Below are 18,597 nucleotides of genomic sequence, written 5' to 3' on the forward strand. Positions count from 1 at the left end.
AACCAGAAGTTAAAATACCTGTTATTGTTAACATTGCTCTATGTTTTGCAAATTCCCTCCCAAGAAGTCCGAAAACTGTGGTCCTTGCCATTATATTACTTTTTACCCTTCCCAAACCTTCTAAAAACAGTAAAAATAAAATCTCTATGACCCCTTTAAAAGTATAATAGTTTCCCAACTACAGGGAAATAACCTCCTGAAAAATAATGTTTTACATGAACTCCATTAACATTTACATGTTTGGCAAGCTTCAAACAACAGCTTTAAACATTTATTTAAACCACCATGCATATTAATAATGGAGTAGCCTGCATACAGGTCAACACAAAATCTAAATGAATAGCTTACCAGAAGTCACTAAAACTGAGTTACTAAAGATATTGAACCCCCAACAGGCAAGTTTTCTTTAGGTGATAGGAATTAAAGGCACAGTAAATAAGGAAAAATTTAAAGAAAAAAAAAAAAGTCATGTCATCTTCAACACAGATTCCCTTTTAGCAACTCTCCCAAGCAAAGTGTTTTATTTGTTCTTAACCTATGACATGCAGTTAATATAAAAAACATCAAAAAATGTTATAACTGGAAAGAACCTAAAGATCACCTGGTTCAAATGACCTCATTGGCCAAAATACAAAGACCGGAGATTATGTGAATTATCTAAAGTCACCGAGTTAAATGGCAAAATCAAACAAGAACTAGATCAGGGTCCAATATTATAAAATGTTTCAACAAAACATCTAGAGATTACCTCCATAAAAACTAAACACTAGGGCTTCCCTGCTGGCGCAGTGGTTGAGAGTCCACCTGCCGATGCAGGGGACACGGGTTCGTGCCCCAGTATGGGAAGATCCCACATGCCGCGGAGCGGCTAGGCCCGTGAGCCATGGCCGCTGAGCCTGCGTGTCCGGAGCCTGTGCTCCGCAACAGGAGAGGCCACAACAGTGAGAGGCCCGCGTACGGCAAAAAAGAACAAAAACAACAACAACAAAAAAAAACACTGTTATAAACTGTAAAGAGGATGACCTCTCTTCTCAAGAAAGTAGGACACTGAAATCAGGACTCTTACTTCAGGGGTACAAAAACCAAAGGAATAAAAAAGGTACTTCTAAAATAATGACTGTAACTAAAAACAGCTCCCCACATATTAAATGGTTTTATACTAAAACATGAGGCGAAAAAGTATAACAGCAGAACATTTAAAAAATAATCCAAGTGCAAGTTCAAACTTGGTCACTAAGTGCTTTCTAAGTACCAAATGAACAGATTATCCTAATTTACATAGATAAAATTATACTAACTCCAACGTGAGGCAACTGCATCTTGTTTGATGAGCCTCCAGGGTTTGCTGTGCCAGTGCAGGAAAGTATGATTACACCTATCATCAAGCAAGTTTCTCTCACTATAAATGTGTGCAGTAAGTTTTTTAGAGCCAGACAAAGTAGAGGAGATAATGAGATGACAGAGCAGACAACTGGACAAGACACTACTCTGGCTGCTATAGATGATAACAAGTTAAATAATGTTGTTAGAATTGTACATCAACAGGTAACCTTCAAATAGGAGTTCAAAGATAGATATAATCATAAGATACACCCCAATCAGAAACAAGATGATAGCCCATGCTTACAACTCAGTGAATACAGTCTCCAAATCCAGGTATTCTGTTGAGCTGAGGAATCTAATAATGGAATTTATCAAAATCATTCTTCCATTATTATATGTCAAGAAGATGGGGGGGCAAAATATATATTCATATATATACATACATATAGTGTGGTAAAGTAGTAGGAATGGGCAAAGATTCAGGTATTTAAGTTATCCTGAACATTTCTCTAAAAGTAAAACCAATTTTAAGGAACACTTATAAACTGGCAAAGATTCAAAAGAAAGAACTTGTTGGTACTTGTCATACACTCAGGAGAGCTTTATCTCAACAACAGATGATTGTATTATTATAATTTCTTAAGGAGGAATTAATCTTAGAAAAAACAATAAGAAAAACCATCATAAATGGGTCCTTGTGTGTTTTAACAGAGTTTCACAATACACGGGCTAAAGACGCCACAGAAATTACTTTAAAAAAAATCTGAATACTTGGGAAACAAATTTCTTTATAAGAGTACTGATTAAACAGAGGAAGTTGTCACGAGAGGAAAATACAGCCCTGCATAATAATCTGTTTCTGTTTCCCAACAAAATTGTGCCAGGTATAATTAGATTTGGACAAAACTACCTATGGACACTGTTCTCTAAACTAGGGAAATTTACAATAAAAGAGATGTGAAATAATTCTACATGTCCTTGAAGTAAACAAGAAAAATCTCTCTCTTCACCTACAACCACTAGGTGTTGCTGCATTTGTCAGCATAAGCTCAGAAATGAAAAGGGGGAAAAATGAATAAAAAGTATATAATGAGAAAGTAAACTGTGAGAAAATTTCAGCTATGACAATATTATTATTTTCAATAAAACCAGTGACTGAAAACGCATTAACTGAAAATGTTTTAAACTTATAAATTATCTATGATATGTCTTCACTATTGGTAAGCAGTACTGCAGGCCCTCAGTACAACCAATGTTTCTGGCAGTTAAAACGGACCGAGAAAAATGAGAATAGTGTTAAGACACAATGTGCTTCTGCCTACTGCAGGGTCTTATAAAGTTGAAATAAAGGCTTGTTTGATGTTCCCCAACCAGAAAAAAGAAAATGATCCTTTCTGCTAATGCTTTAGTATTTATTATCAGGAAGCCCCAGAACACTACAGTAACACTTGGGTGGGGAGTAGAGGGGACCCCAGTGCAGACAAGTAAACTAGAAACTTGTATGTAAAAGGTGAGGAAATGATTTCAGCATAATGAAGAAACGTAAACAAGTACCAGGAAGTACCTTTTAAATAACACCTACAGTTCAGTGGTCACTGTCAGTTGCAAAGTAGGGAAATCAGACATATCCTCACAAACACATTCTTACATTAAAGCACCAGCCAATACGATGACTGTCTTTTTTTAAAAAAATGTGACATCAGCAGCAATTCCCTATGTACCATCCCTCTCTGCGGAATTGGCTATAGACCTCAGGTAAACCTATTTATTCTTTCTTGCAACTCTGTACAACAGAAGTCGAGTCTGAAACCCAGAGCTCCCCATTAATTTTCTCTGGTTTCCCCAATCCTCAGACCCAGCTCCCCAATATCCAGCATCTGGTTACATCACCACTTACCAAAAAAAGTGAGTGAGAACCTGATCTAAGGAATCTCCACTGAGGGAGCAGAGAGCATAAGCGAATGAACATTTTAAGCTCTTCCCATAAGATCCACTCAAAACACAAGAGTTTACTATGCCTTACACTGCTACATAATTTATCAAATACCTATCTTTTCTTCCCAAATATACTGGAAACATATATCCCAAGTAAACTCTCAGTCTTCCAGAAGAGAATAAGGCCACTACAACCATAATTTAATATTTTCTTATAGTCCCAGGAAAAAGTACCTTTCATTCTTGGGCATGACAAAAGCAGGGAAGCTTTCTTAAGAGAAGGAGAGTAGCAAGGAGCATGTGACCTAGACTAGGGTCAGATCAGCACCTAGGATCAGCTGATACGTAACAAGAGGCTAGCAAGTAATCCTAGAAAAAGAAGCATTTTTAAAATTCTGTGTCTTCCCAAAAGTTTTAGTCGACCTACTACTGAGTAAAGAAAAATGAAAAAGCTGGTGGTTACAGTTGCTCCTATAACCACTACTAGTCTCAGAGAGGGAAACTAACAGTTTTTCTCCCTCAGTTATGCAATATGAAGAGCTGTGCTCTTTCCTTAGTTTGCCATATACCAGCAATTTTACATATCGTTGTAAATTTGAGGGTAACAGATAACAATATCTGCTCTATTTCCCAGATGTGTCTGTAAAAAGAATTTTTTTTTTACATTGTAATTGTAATTAAAATTACAAAAGCACTGAATGTTCAATTAGGGAAACTTCATCAGAATCTCTGGGGAAAGAATGAGGGGAGGTCATTGTGTGTATAATTTGGTGGGAGGAGATATATCACTAACCTCAAATAATCTGTCAAAAGGGGGACAAACAACAAATAGCAGCTGTGTTCCAGTAAACCTGGAAGAAGAGAAATAGATCTGAAAGGTAAGTTTAAGGATGCTGGTACAAGTCAAGGAGGAAGGAAATAAGAAGTGAGAAAGCAAATGACACCACTTACATACATATGCACAGCTCAAAAAGCCAGAACTAATACTAATTTTAAGACCTATTGCACTTCCTGCAAACTAAGAAAATAAATCCTGTAAAATGAATATTAGATATTGTTATATAATGTGTATTCATTTTTATTCTTAAACACTGTCATTCAGAACCTCCATAAATTCCCATTTCTTTACCTGAATCCCTCCTGAACTATTTGTGATTTTGAATGAATTTCTATATCTAAAGTGCTAAAAGTGATCTGCAGTAGGGAAAATAAGACTTGAAAAATTCCTAGAAAGAAACAAATGTTTTATTTACCATCTAATCAGTCAGTCATAGTAAGCTAAGAAAGATCAAATACAGAATTTTTAAAATCCCTATAAAATAATAAATCACGTGTTCTTCCATGATGTAAATTATGTGCTCTTTCCTTATGTGCAGACATTCCTCTGGGACACATGGACTTAAACTATTTTTCTAAGAGTAGTATACCTATATACTCATGTATAGTCCACAGCTGATCAACAATACACATTTGTGAACTGGATGGGAATGTTGTGAGATTTGTACTCAAGCCTACCCAAGTGAAGCTAATAGCCTGTCTGAAAAGTGAACTCATAACCTTTGTCTCATTAGCACTGCACTCCAGCTGCTAGATTCAAACCTAACTTGGATTTAAAGGGGGTGGGGGCAGTGAAACACTAACAACAGGGAGAAAATTTATATAGTCAAGTCTATGCATAATTTTCTATTAATGGAAACCAGCTGCAAGAGTTGAAGATGGTTTTCAGTATTTAAGCCTGGTGGAATACTAATGGGTTTTTTCTATTCCAAGATTCCATTCTTAAAGGAAGGCCCTTTAACTCATTATTCCCTCAGAGTCCCTGACATTCCTAAGAACCACCTTTCTAAAGTAACTGCTCCAGAGCCCAAATTATCTATCTATTGCGAGATGTGTGCTGTGCCTTTGAAGAGCCATTCAAAGCTATTCCTTATATGAGAAGTCATGTGTTTTCCAAAGAAATACTGTGATCAAAACTCCGTTTTAAGTATGTGATTCACAAGACCTCTAGCAATTCAAAGTTGTAAAGTTAGACTTCACAATCAATTATCAAGGATATATGCTCTTCACAAAACAATGTGATAAAACAGTCACATACTCACATATGGTGGTTGTTTCCACCGTAATTCTATTCTGATTGCCCTTAGTTCTATCATTTGGAAAATATTTCCCCCAAGCTTTGGCTAATTAATTTTTCTCCCACACAGCTCATAAATCAATTTAAAAACCATTCGCATGTAACCATCTTAATAGTTAATATATGCCACCACCTGCCCCAACACCACCACCAACAGAAAGTATATATGCATGTATGGGCTTTCTTGTCCTGACAACGACTATCAGCTCTTTCAGTCTAGAGCTTATGTAATATTTGGTTTGTGCAAACTGCCCCTAGGAAATTCAGGCAGTGGTTTTACCCATAATGAGAAAAATCATTCACATAAGCTTTTAAGACTAGAGATACATGAATACCCATTTCTCATGCCAGTGTAACTCAGAAATTTTATGGTTAGATGGAAGAAAATACACAATCCCTAGAATCCTAAAGGTTGAATAAAATACCTCCGGCACCCCAGTGAAGATGCAAGAATATCTGCATCAAATGACCATTAATTCAAAAACGATTATAAAACTGGTTTCAAAATGAAAAAGCAAGAAACAAACCTCAATTTTGTCTGTTTTGGCATCTCCCCAGTATATTTTGCCTTCATCATAATCCAAGGCTAAACCATTTGGCCAACCAAGAGAAGTGTTAACCAACACTACTCGATCAGAACCATCCAGAGCTGCTCGCTCAATTTTCGGGATTTCTCCCCAGTCAGTCCAATACATGTACCTATAGAAGTACACAGAATATGAGCTAAAAACAGATAATGAACTGTAACTTTCAGATATCCCAAAGGTGAGATCCGCCCCTCCTTTACACTGATTATCCGTTAACACCACAGGAGGAAAAAAAACATAAGACAAACATACGAAGAGTAAGTTTAAGACATTTATAACAGCAGTGTGTAAGCCTGTAGAAAATTTTCAGAATGAAACAGTGTTTTCTAGAACTGATAATGCCTCCCAATAATGATATTCTATTTTCAGTTGTGTTTTTCAAAATATTTTGTACTCCTTCCCAGGAACAGTCCTCTCTTTCTTGCTGGCTTGTCATCTCTGACACAAAAAGGTTAAACCAGTAGTAATATTCAGATGGCAAACTGATTTCCCCAAATAACTAACTCCTCCTGTAGCACTAAGTGATTCTTGAGGCTCCTGAGAATTTAAGGGGCTTGAAGGCATTGGTATGCACTGAGGTGTAATAATTTGTCATTATGTTCACCCTCAGGATGAATCTCATAGTAACAAACAACACTGGTGAGTATGTAGAAAGCTGTGTTTCCCTGGACCATTGTCAGGTTGTTATAGCCAAAAAAAAAAGACTAGGCATAAAGCTACATGGCCTGACCAAATTTTGGAAATCAAATCATTTATATGCTTGTGGACATACAAAAAGTAAGATATATTCTTTACCAAGTCGTTCTGGAAGTACTGAAAATGAGATGAAATTAAATTTTCTAGGGGGGAAGAGAAAGAGCTGTGAAAACAACTTCTTTCCACAATTTTCATGGTCATGATGCAACCTCGGCAAAATCTACAGCCAACACCCAAAGTCAGCAAGCATGGACTTAATTTAGAAGGAAAAAGTATTCAAAACATTCAAGGAAAAAAACTAGCAATTCTTTAACTTGAGATTTTATTCCAATCACTATATTCTAAAAATGGACAGTCGTTAAAGAGCTATTTATTGGAAACCAGCATATACTTCACATTGTTTTTCTCAATGTTTCCAGGAACCTGTAAAAAACCAGAAACACCTGGCAAAATTTTCTATCAGCAGAGCCTCTTACCCAACCATGGGATCTAAAACAATAGCCCGGGGTTCCTCTAAGTCCTCTGAAATCAAGATCTTCCTCATGGTCCCGTTGAGCCTTGTCACTTCTATCCGATCAGTGCCAGTGTCTGTCCAATAAAGATTTCGGGCAACCCAATCAACAGCAATACCATCAGGATGGGCGATTTGAGCAGTGACCACAAACTGACTGCCAGATCCATCTATGAATGAGCGGCGTATGGCCCTCACTTCATCATCAGTCCAGTAGATATAGCCTTCCACAGGATCATAATCTATGGCAATGGCATGACGGATGTCTTCCAACTGTAGAACAATGTCTGTGAAATCTGGTGTATCCAAAGAAATTCGTCTCAAATCTGTCCTTCGGGCTAAAAGCAGTAATTCAGTGGCACCTAGAAAAACAAAGTGAAAAAAATGAAGAAAAAACTTGAAACCCACAGGCAAAATTTAGTTACTCTAAATAAAAAATGCAGAACTTCTTCAGTAATTGAAAAGTAATGAGTATAAAAGGATACTAAGGGGCTTCCCTGGTGGCGCAGTGGTTGAGAGTCCGCCTGCCGATGCAGGGGACACGGGTTCGTGCCCCGGTCCAGGAGGATTCCACATGCCGCGGAGCGGCTGGGCCCGTGAGCCATGGCTGCTGAGCCTGCGCCTCTGGAGCCTGTGCTCCACAACGGGAGAGGCCACAACAGTGAGAGGCCCACATACCGCAAAAAAAAAAAAAAAAAAAAAAGGATACTAGGGTCTATTTAGGGTGGAAATGGAAAGTAATGCAGTAAAACAGGAGTGGCTTGACTATGAGGTCAAACTCTACAATGGCTGAATTCTCCAAATCAAGTTTTGATTCTCTCTCTGGCTTCACTCATTATATAGCCCCTGGAATCAATAACATTTATTTAAAGGCATAATGAATAGCAACTAAGTAATGACTAAGAAGGTAAGTAGCTGAATATCAGAGGAAGGAAGTATGGTCCTTTGTTCAAGAAGGATGTTTAAAAAGGTAAAGGAATCTAGGACAAGGATCTTTTGTGATTAACGAGAATGTTCTAAAAGTGGATGTATTCTGATGGTTGTAACTCTGTAAATTTACTAAAAATCACCGAATTGTACATTTGAAATGGTTGAATTTTATAGGTAAACTACATCTCGGTAAAGCTGTTGTAACAAAAAGAACTACAGGGCAATGCCTGACAGAATTAAGGACAAAGGAACCTATGGAGGAGGAAACAGCAGCAGAAGAGAGGGAATCAGATAAATATGACACACTGGGTAAGGGTTAGAGTTGTTCATCTGACAGAACTGGATTCAAGCAGTTACACAAACTCGGGCAAAACACCTAATCTCTCTAAGCCTGGTTTCTATAGGGTTGCTGTGAGACTTTAAGGAGATAAATGTAAAACTCAGAAATGTACCAAACATGTAAGTATTCAATAAATACTAGCTAATATATTATTATTATTATCATTAGAAAGGAAACTTTCAAATTTTTATTTCATTGAGTTTTAAATCAGATTTATTTATGAAATGCTTTTAACCCAAAACAGTATTCAATAAAAACACTGTTGTGAATGAGAATATTAACCTTTTTGTTTGCTTTGATTTTAAATATTCAAGTCAACCACTAGCAAAAAAACATTTAACTTTATATAAAAGTTAATGTGCTTAACTTTTATACTTAACTTAACAACCACTGTGCTTCCCTGGTGGCACAGTGGTTGAGGGTCTGCCTGCTGATGCAGGGGAAATGGGTTCGTGCCCCGGTTCGGGAAGATCCCACATGCCGTGGAGTGGCTGCGCCCGTGAGCCATGGCCGCTGAGCCTGCACGTCCGGAGCCTGTGCTCCGCAACGGGAGAGGCCACAACAGTGAGAGGCCCGTGTACCGCAAAAAAAACAAAAAAACAAAAAAACAAAAAACCATAGTAAGCAGGTTGACATCTCAAAGAGCGAAAAAAGATTCCCAACCAAAGAAATGAGTCCGAAAGAAAATACTGACATTAAACTTCAAGCATTAATCTGGAATTATAGTAGAAAACACTGAGAAGAGGAGTGAAGAAGCTCTCAGCATCAGCTTTTTGACTCATGGATTAATTATAAATGAACTCTGTCTTGGAGAGAATACAGCCCTAAATGCCACAGCAGGCACCAAGTAGGAGTAACTTTATCCAATTCACTGCCTCTGCTAACTACCAAAAGAAGCCAGCCCTAAACTCTGCAAACAAAGAAGTCATAGAGAGTGAAGCTGTCAATTTGGCAAGGTGATCAAAACAGAAGAGTTAACTTAAGGCTACTACATGCCAAATGTATATCTGAAATTCAAAATAGGAGTTAAACTCGTACATCTGCACTGCTATAGGGTATAAACAGACCACTACTGCTAAAATAAATCCTCTGTTTTAAAGTCAGGCTAGATTTTTAAACAAAAAGGCAACATTACAAAAACCTTTTGTTTTAAACTGAAACCAAATTATTGTTTGCCATGAAAACCGTCTGACAAGAGTCAGCCAGCTTCACCTTTGACTAGGAGGATAATTTATCAATGCCAAGTCATGACAAATATCCTGTACACCAACTCAATTCCATCTCTCTGACTTCCTGACCCCCTTGCCAGGAACTCTAACCCACTCCTAAATAAAGGCTCCTACTTTTCAGAGTTAGATAAAGAAGCCACTGCTAAATATAACAATTTTCTTACCAGGTCTTGCTGGTGGCTAGAGAACCAGATGGTGATCCATAGGGGTAAGAATGAAGAATAACATTCTCATTAAGAAGAAAAAGAGAAGAACTGGTGTTATCCCAAACCAGAAGTCCCTTGAAATGTCTTAAATCAGAATACTTCTCCAATATGCCCTCTCTCTATAGGGAATTGAGAGTAAGGAGAAGAGGCAGTGTGGTGGTTAAGTATAGAAAGAGTTGCTTTAAACAGTACAATAAGGAATTCTTTTCTTCTTCTGAAGGCAATTCTCTGTTGTTAAAAGGCAATTAAAAACATCATTCAATCATTTTTTAGAAAATATGTTTATCCCATGATAGTCTTTATAGTTAAAAGTTTAATAAACATCTTTTCCTCGCACTGAAGTTCTTTATTTACAAATGCTACCTACTGTTAAAAATGTATTCTTTATGAGAATACTCATTTCCACAAGAATCAATTGTGATCAATGACTATGAGATTTTTTAAATCTCATTTTATTTTTTAATTTATTTATGGCTGTGTTGGGTCTTCGTTGCTGTGCACGGGCTTTCTCTAGTTGCAGTGAGCAGGGGCTACTCTTCGTTGCAGTGCGCGGGCTTCTCATTGCAGTGGCTTCTCTTGTTTCAGCACGGGCTCTAGGCGCATGGGCTTCAGTAGTTGTGGCTCGTGGGCTTCAGTAGTTGTGGCTCACGGGCTCTAGAGCGCAGGCTCAGTAGTGGCTGCGCACGGCCTTAGTTGCTCCGCAGCATGTGGGATCTTCCCGGGCCAGGGCTCAAACCTGTGTCCCCTGCACTGGCAGGCAGATTCTTAACCACTGCACCCCCAGGGAAGCCCTGACTATGAGATTTGACAGAGAAAAGAAATGGCACCTAATTTTTTTTTCCAAAACAGCATGTTAAAAATTCAGTTAAATACTAAAGTAATTTATAATATTCAAGAGTTGCCATAAAACACAAAACACTCCTAGTATATAACCAATTGTGAAGACTGAGAGATTAAGTGACTAGTCTCCCAAAGCACTGTAACCTGTAGAGCTTATTACAGAGAAATAAAATAAATCATAAAGAATCCCAATTGCTATCTAAAATTCTTCCTTCTTGGAGACCAACTTCTTACCATCTTTGCAGGTTTTTCCATTCTCCAGGAGTTTAACCCCAGTTGGGCAAGCACACTGATAAAAAGGCTTGACTGGAGACATCAAACACAAGTGGGAACAACCACTATTATCAATTCCACATGGATTTGTAGCTGTCAAATATAAATCACAGTAATTAATACCAATGATTATGGATGACCTCCCCCACTCTAGATACACAAAGGTTAACAACCATAACATGAGCAACTCTGATAAACCAAATTATTACCAAATGTCATCCAGGTGCTTGACTACCAGACCATCTGCAAGGAAGGGAATTAATCAGTGAGAATTTACTTAGCATTTTGTATCCAAAGAGGAATATACAAGAAATAAAGCAGGATGTCTCTGCCCTAAAGAGCTTGCAATCTGGCCAGTATGACAAGATTAATGAACAATAATACTGGAAAACAATACAAAACAATGAAACTGCTATCTTGCACATTTAGACTGTAAAGTCAGTATAGAGTTAAATGGGAAGTAAATCACTATGGAAAGATACAGGACATGACTGAAGTCTTGAAAGGTAGGAAGAACACATAGGGGGACATTCAAGTGTGGTAAAGCCACATGAATGAAGGCTTGGAGGCTGTACACTGGGTGAGATAATAAGGTGAACAGTGTAACGGAAGATTAAGGTTTGACTAATAGGAACTAAAGCTGAATGAGCACAGGGAGGGGAAAGTCTGTGGTGGAGGCACTGAGAGACAAGGAAAGCCATACTTTGGAAAGATTTACATGGAAAAGATAAACAAAATGGACTTAAAAGGGAAAACTGAGAAGCAGAGATTAATTAGAAAATGTGAAGAAACTATATATAGAAAGGGATGGATTTAAATAATACTCAGAAAAAAATCAACAAAAGATGGAGATCAACAAAATATGAAAGATAAAAGAAAGCAATATCACACATAACTGCAAATTCTCAAACTAGTAAAACATAAAGGATCAACAGTGTCATTAAAAAAACAAGAACAAAGAAATTCTTTCCTGAGGGCCAACACTGAAATAAAAAATTCACGCAAGTGACTAAACATTTTCTTTTCTACAAAAGAATAACACAAACATTTTAAAACATTTTAAAACATTTTTATGGACTCATGATCACCAGATTCCAATATGACACATTCAGTATTTGACTATCTCCCCCTAAATGGAAGGAACTAATACAAAGCAATGCATAATCCAAAACCCCTGCATTTTTGGCTATGGAATACAATCTGAAATACACTCAGACACATGCCAGACATTTATTTACACACCAGTGCCAAACACTTAACATTCTCATATTCTTTTAAACCTAACTCTAGTCCTCTCTTACAAGAAATTGTTGTCAGCAGTCACAGCCCAAGTCATTATAAAGGATGGCCAGAAACAGAAGCAAAACTAAGAAAAAAAGGTGGGGGGATGTGTACAGAAAAGGTATAAGCAAGTATTTTATTTAAGTAACCTGAGGTACTTAAATTAACCAGTTAGATTAATAGAGGTTTCCATTCAAGAAAAGTGTTCATTTTTAAACATACAATGAACAAAATCACTCATTAGAGAGAAATAATATGAATAAGAAATGCATTTGTGCACAACCTTAACATATGAGCTATTTCAATTTCTTATTTTATTTCTCTCTTCTTTACCTTCATACCCCCAGACTCAAACAAAGGGCTGAGGTGGTCTGTAGTGACAGATATCAAGTTACAAATGGTTTACGCTGTTGTCTACCCTGAATTATATTTTGGCATTTTCCCTGTTTATTTCTTCCCACTACCTTTGGATATATCCTCCCTCCTCTTGCCCCTCACTAAAGCCAGGCATCAGAGTGCTACAAAGCTATTCCAACCTGCAATTTAAAAATCAAGATCACTTACCATTTGGCTGCCTCTGCTGGCTGAAGGCATGTATATCCATGGGAGAAAAGATGTTAGAATGGATTTCACGCAGACCCTCGCCAGTGTACTTGTTGCAAGCCAAAATGGAGTGTGTATTCCAGTCAGTCCAGTACAATGTGTCCTCAAATAACGTCAAGGCAAAAGGATGTGGAAGGGAACCTTTAACCACCGCCTGCCTATTAAACACAAAGAGAAAAACTCAAACGTTTCTAAATTTTCTTCTTTAATCAAAACGTCACCTCTCCCATTAAAATGGTCTTGCAGTCCACATTAACACATACAAATCCTGGATAACACATATGTTAAGGTCAAATACACCTATGAAAAATAAGACAAGGAGTAAATTCAAACGTATTTGAAATCATGGTGCCCGAAATCCTCAACCAAGCACTTCAGAATGGCTCCTAACTTGGCGTCAGGCTCCGGGGGCACTACAAGCTAGCAGGCAAAGTGAAGGCCCAAGTATCAGCACTGCTGTCAGCTCCCGTCTCCGCACTCACACCTTCCATCCTTCCACATAATTCATGCCATTAGAAAGAGAAAGGCTGGCAAAAAGAAAAATCCCAGGGTTTAGAGTTGGCCCTGGGAAGTAGTTTTAAATCAGCAATAGGTTTTTCCCTTCTTGATGTGGAAGAACAAAGAATCTGAGCCTATTTCTTCCATCACTTCTTATGGCTTTGATAACTGAAAAGTAAAAACATACACATGAGGCTAAAAAGTCATTCTGGTAGAGCTCTCTCTCTGCAGACTCCAGTCTCGCTCCAGCAAATGATCACCTCAGTTGGCTTTCTGCTATATGGTTAATCTCCACAAGCCAGGTAGCAAAAAGGAAGCCCAACCACCGCAGAATGTGTTCAAGAGACAAAGCAGATCCCCAAATTTCACAAGCAATCCTAACTATATGGAAGGAGAGGTAGAGAGCCTGATTAGTACTGAAGGCACAGAACTTTGCAGAATGTCATGGACAGTTATGTAATTAGTAAATAATATAATTCTTGAATAATGAACAAACTGTGTTTGAGCCACAATAGCAGTCAAGAAAATAAACGCTTTGATATTTTCATAATATCAAATCTAATATTTTCATAAATCGCTCAGCTAGGAGAGAAAGAGGAAAATGTGAGCAACTAAAAAGAAATAAAGGATAACACATTGACAGAAAATCCAATTTTTAGGTCCCTGAGGTTACCTGATCTCTAACACCTAACAGATCACAGGTATACTAAATTAAATTTAAGAGCAGTAAGATAATTTTCATCTAAGCAGAATTAGCATCTGTTATTGTACATGGAATGGTCTTAGCCTAAGATGTTTTAAATCTGAGCCAGATTTTTAAATAACTGTATACAAGATGAGCATGACTAGTTTATCAAACTTTCTATTTTAAAACCTCACACCTAGGCCAGCCTACATCACCACAACTTTCTCCTCTCTTTTTTAATTCTTGCTTCCCTAGCAGATTACTTTCCCTCTCATTTCCCAATTAGAACGGTCACAATGACTACTTCTGAAGTGGTTTCTTCCACTTTTTAAATGAACAGCTTTATTAAGTTTACTAAAATGATTATGCCATTACAGGAGTGGTATCATAGTTTAAGTTCAAATTTAAATAGGCCTGCATATTTCACACTGACGTTTTCCAAAATTCATTATGGTAAGACATAGAGTTCTGAGAAGCTGCCAAGAAAGTCAAGTAACATGACTGAAAAATAATAGTAAAGATGAAATTACTTAGGTTTTCATTAACCATCTTAAAGAATCACAAATTATATAACCAGATCTTTGAAAAACTCTGGGGAGAAAAAAGTCTTCTAAGTCCTTTGTATATTATTAAATAAAAAGTTAAAATTCACTCTAATGAATTTAACACAGCAGAATAAACAGATAGGAAAAACAGAACGCCTCCCTAAAAGATTTACTCATTTTACATATTGACTGAAAGCATTTATATACTGAAAAGAAATGAGACAGAGCCGAGTTCAAATGTCCCCTGTACTTACACTACTTATTTCCACAAGCTTTGTTTTCCTCATCTGTTATTGGAAGATAATAACCTAACCACACTGAGTTACCGTGAAGACTAAATGATAACATATGCAAAAGCATTTAAGCGTTATGATTGGTACTTAATAAACATTTCATAAATGACTCCTCAATTTTAGGATGTATGCTTTCAATATTTTAATATTTCTGACATAGGGATAATATTTTACACCTGAAGTGAACATTTCATGTGCTGGTTTGTAAGTCAAAATAAAAAGCTCTTAAAATCAATAGCTTATCAGAATCAAGTAAATACTAGACTCTGGCTTATTTATATTAACAGGATCTCACACAACACAATATGACAATATGTACAAAATTAGGTGGACTTATTAGACACTCAGTGAACGTCTGATAAAATTAAATATCTTAAATGAAATATGTAATTAACAGAACTGTACAAAAAGCAGAGCTAAGAAGGCTATCACTCATTCTTGCCATATTCTTTGGTGACTTACCGATTTGTCCAGCCAATGGTGACTTGCTCTGAAACTGCAGACAAGTGAACATAGTCTTCACCTTTCTTCCCTCTGGTTGGGATTACCCCCCCGGAAACTCGAGTTACTTCAAGGAGGAGTTGATCACGGATACTGAGAACAAATGTGGCTGGCAAGGTCAAAGCCCAGTCCTTCAGTGGTATGCCACACCAAAACAGGACTTGAAAAATTGATCTCTTCTACAGAGACCAAAGGAGAGAAACAGAGACCCCTACTGATGCTTTGCTTTAGTGCTGGCAACCTCTGAGCATCATCTCCTCCCTCTGTCTGTCATTTCCTGAGGGCTCACTCTCACCAGTACCGCCAAGTACAGGAGTGCACTCACCACCTCTTTCAGGTTCCACGCCTGGCAGGTGCCTCTTTCAAATTCTGCACCAACCAGACTTATCCTTTATAAAACACCTGTACACTTGTATTCACTTTCTGTTTCTGAACCTCTTCCCAGAAGGTTGTCCTCTGCCCCCAACTGAGAACTCCCCACCTGTGTGGGTAATAAATCTACTTAGTCACACCAAAGCACTACTGTCATGAATTCTGACATCTGAACCTAACCTTGGAAGAGAGCTTCTCCACATCACAGTGAGGTTTTAATAACACCTAAAAAGATGACAACAGTGGTAGTGGTACAGTGTTTGAAAAATCTCTACAAGTCTTCCACATGAAAACAGAACAACTAGGTAGCAAAACCAAAAAACCCTTGGACAACATTTACAACAAATCTAGATGAAACAAAGCTAGATGAAAAGGTACTACCACAAAACCCAAGACACAAGAAGGAAAACTACCAACAGCCATAAGATCTCATTGGCATCAGCACTTCTGCAGGAGGAATCGGAAGGAAAAAATAGGGCATTCAGCAGCTCCAGGAACAGGAGAACACACAAAATAGACAGCAATGGAAAGACAGGGAAACCAAACTGAGAACAGCAGCTGCCGAGGACTGGCTCTGTCCACTCAGAGAATGCAAAGAGTGGATGGCTGGTACTGAAGGGACTGGTGCACTTTAACCTACAGTGAACTCTCCAACTGACCCAACAGAGCTCCCTTACAGACAAAGGCCCATACTGACCATACATTACTGGGAGTACAATGAAAGTGAGGATGATAGTACAAGAGAGATAATGGAAAACTAAGGTACAGAAAAAAGTGGGAGAAGGAAACAGAGCCAGGAAATCTCAGAAAGCAAGCTGCCAATTTTTTAAACACACACACACTCGAGAGTTCTGTGAAGTTACAAAAGTTATGATAAAAAACTCTGCCTTCTTCAACAAGTTCCAGAAAAACAATTTCAGGTGAAAATTTAAAAGTAAATTAAGATCAAGTCCATTAAAAAAGTTAATATTAAAAACAAAAAAAAGAAGAAAATAACATCCCTAAAGATACTAAAATATGTGAGAAAAGTATGGCCCTAAAACAAATAGTTTACAACCTATTGCAAAATAACCTGAAATGCTTTAAAATCATATACTAGCCGTAAAAGAATAACACAAAGTACAATTTAAAACCTCAAAACTGAGGTGACAGAACTAATGAAAGAATTAGAAGTATAAGAATAAGTCACTTAAGAAATGAATTATCAACTAGAAATAACACAAACACAGGAGTGAATAAACATAACAGATAAGGAAACAGAAACAGCCAGTGAAAAGAAGGAATTTTTTTTCTTTTTTCATGATTTTTTCCCGTTTTATTAAGCAATAATTGACATATATCACAGTACAATGTATAGCATGATGGTGTGAGTTAGACATATTGTGAAATGATTACCACATAAATTCAGCTAACATCCATCATCTCATACAGATATAATAGAAAGAAAAGAAAAAAAAAATTTTCTCCATGGGATGAGAGCTCTTAGGATTAACTCTCCTATAACTTTTCTATGTATCATCCAGCAGTGTTAATTACAGTCATCATGTTGTACATTACATCCCTAAGGAGGAATTTCTGAAGATCAAAAAGAAACAGAAAAATAGATTTTTTAAAAATAAAGATTTGAAGCACAAAGGACAGGGAAGAGAACAGAACTAATTTAGAGCAAAGAAATGACATCAAATAGTAACTCAAACCCTCAGGAAGAATTACAGGGTACCTGAAATGGCATATATGTAGGTTAATACAAAAGACTCTATGAATAATGTTTTCTCTTTTTCTCCTTTAACCTTTTAAAAACACCTAACGTTGTATAAAGTGATAATTATAACATTCCATTGGTTATAATAGAAATGTAATATAAATGACACTAATAGTACAAAGGAGGGGAGAGGAAATGGAGATACACTAGACTAAAACTTCTATAATTTACAGGAATTAACTTAGTATTTTACCATAATACAGATTTTGACAAAAGGAATATTGCAATCCCTAGAATAATCACTAAGAATATTTTATTCTCCAAAACACTGTTTAAAAACATAAAAGGAATTAAAACGATACACTAAAAAATATCTACTTAATACAAAAGGCAGAAGAACCAACGGAACAAAAAAAGACAGACATGAAAAATAAAATAAAAATGTCAGATGTAAACTCAACCATATTATTAACAACATTAAATGTAAACAGATTAAGCACCCCAATTAAAAGACAAAAGGTTGAACACCTTAAATGTATACAGTTTTTCTTTGTAAAAAGAAACCATATATATATGGCAAAGGTTGTTAGACCGGGTAAAACAAAACAAGACTCAACTGTAGGCTGTCTACAAGAGACACCTTTTATATCCAAAGATCCAAATGCGTTGAAACTGAAAGGTTACAGCAAACAGTAACCATAAGAGAGATGCAGTGGTTCTATCAGACAAAATATATTTTAACACAAAAAAGTATTACTAGAGATAAAGCAGCACATTTTATAATGACAAAAAGTCAAATCATGAGGAAGATGTAACAGTTATAAACATACACAAATAAAAACAGAGCCCCAAACAAATGAAGCAAAACCTGACAGAACTGAAGGAAGAAACAGACAATTCAACAATAACAGTCTGAGATCTCAAAATCCTATTCTCATTAAAAGGTAGGACAACTAGACAGGAAATCATAAAGGATATGGAAATTCGAACATTAGGACAAGTATCAATTAATTGTAAAGACTGAAGTCATACAAGGTGTATTCTCTGAGCACACTGAATATCAAGGACAGAAAAATTCAGGAAATCCACAGTGAGAATTTTCTCATAGTTAAA

The 18,597-nt window shown here is 36.9% G+C and overlaps 1 protein-coding gene across 2 annotated transcripts in view; it reads right to left on the reverse strand.

Annotated features, from left to right (window-relative positions):
- LRP6 (LDL receptor related protein 6) overlaps positions 1-18,597 on the reverse strand; it is a 174,365-nt gene that overhangs the window by 59,907 nt on the left and 95,861 nt on the right. For both annotated transcript variants that reach the window (XM_029204998.1, XM_029204999.1), the window contains 4 exons: positions 12,850-13,046; positions 10,966-11,097; positions 7,152-7,548; positions 5,920-6,091 (listed from right to left, as the gene is read on the reverse strand). In XM_029204998.1, the coding sequence (XP_029060831.1) occupies positions 5,920-6,091; positions 7,152-7,548; positions 10,966-11,097; positions 12,850-13,046 (898 nt within the window). The remainder of the gene's footprint in view (positions 1-5,919; positions 6,092-7,151; positions 7,549-10,965; positions 11,098-12,849; positions 13,047-18,597) is intronic.

Source organism: Monodon monoceros, unplaced genomic scaffold, assembly GCF_005190385.1.
Source record: "Monodon monoceros isolate NGI ecotype Baffin Bay Population unplaced genomic scaffold, NGI_Narwhal_1 Super_Scaffold_6, whole genome shotgun sequence".
Classification (NCBI taxonomy): domain Eukaryota; kingdom Metazoa; phylum Chordata; class Mammalia; order Artiodactyla; family Monodontidae; genus Monodon; species Monodon monoceros.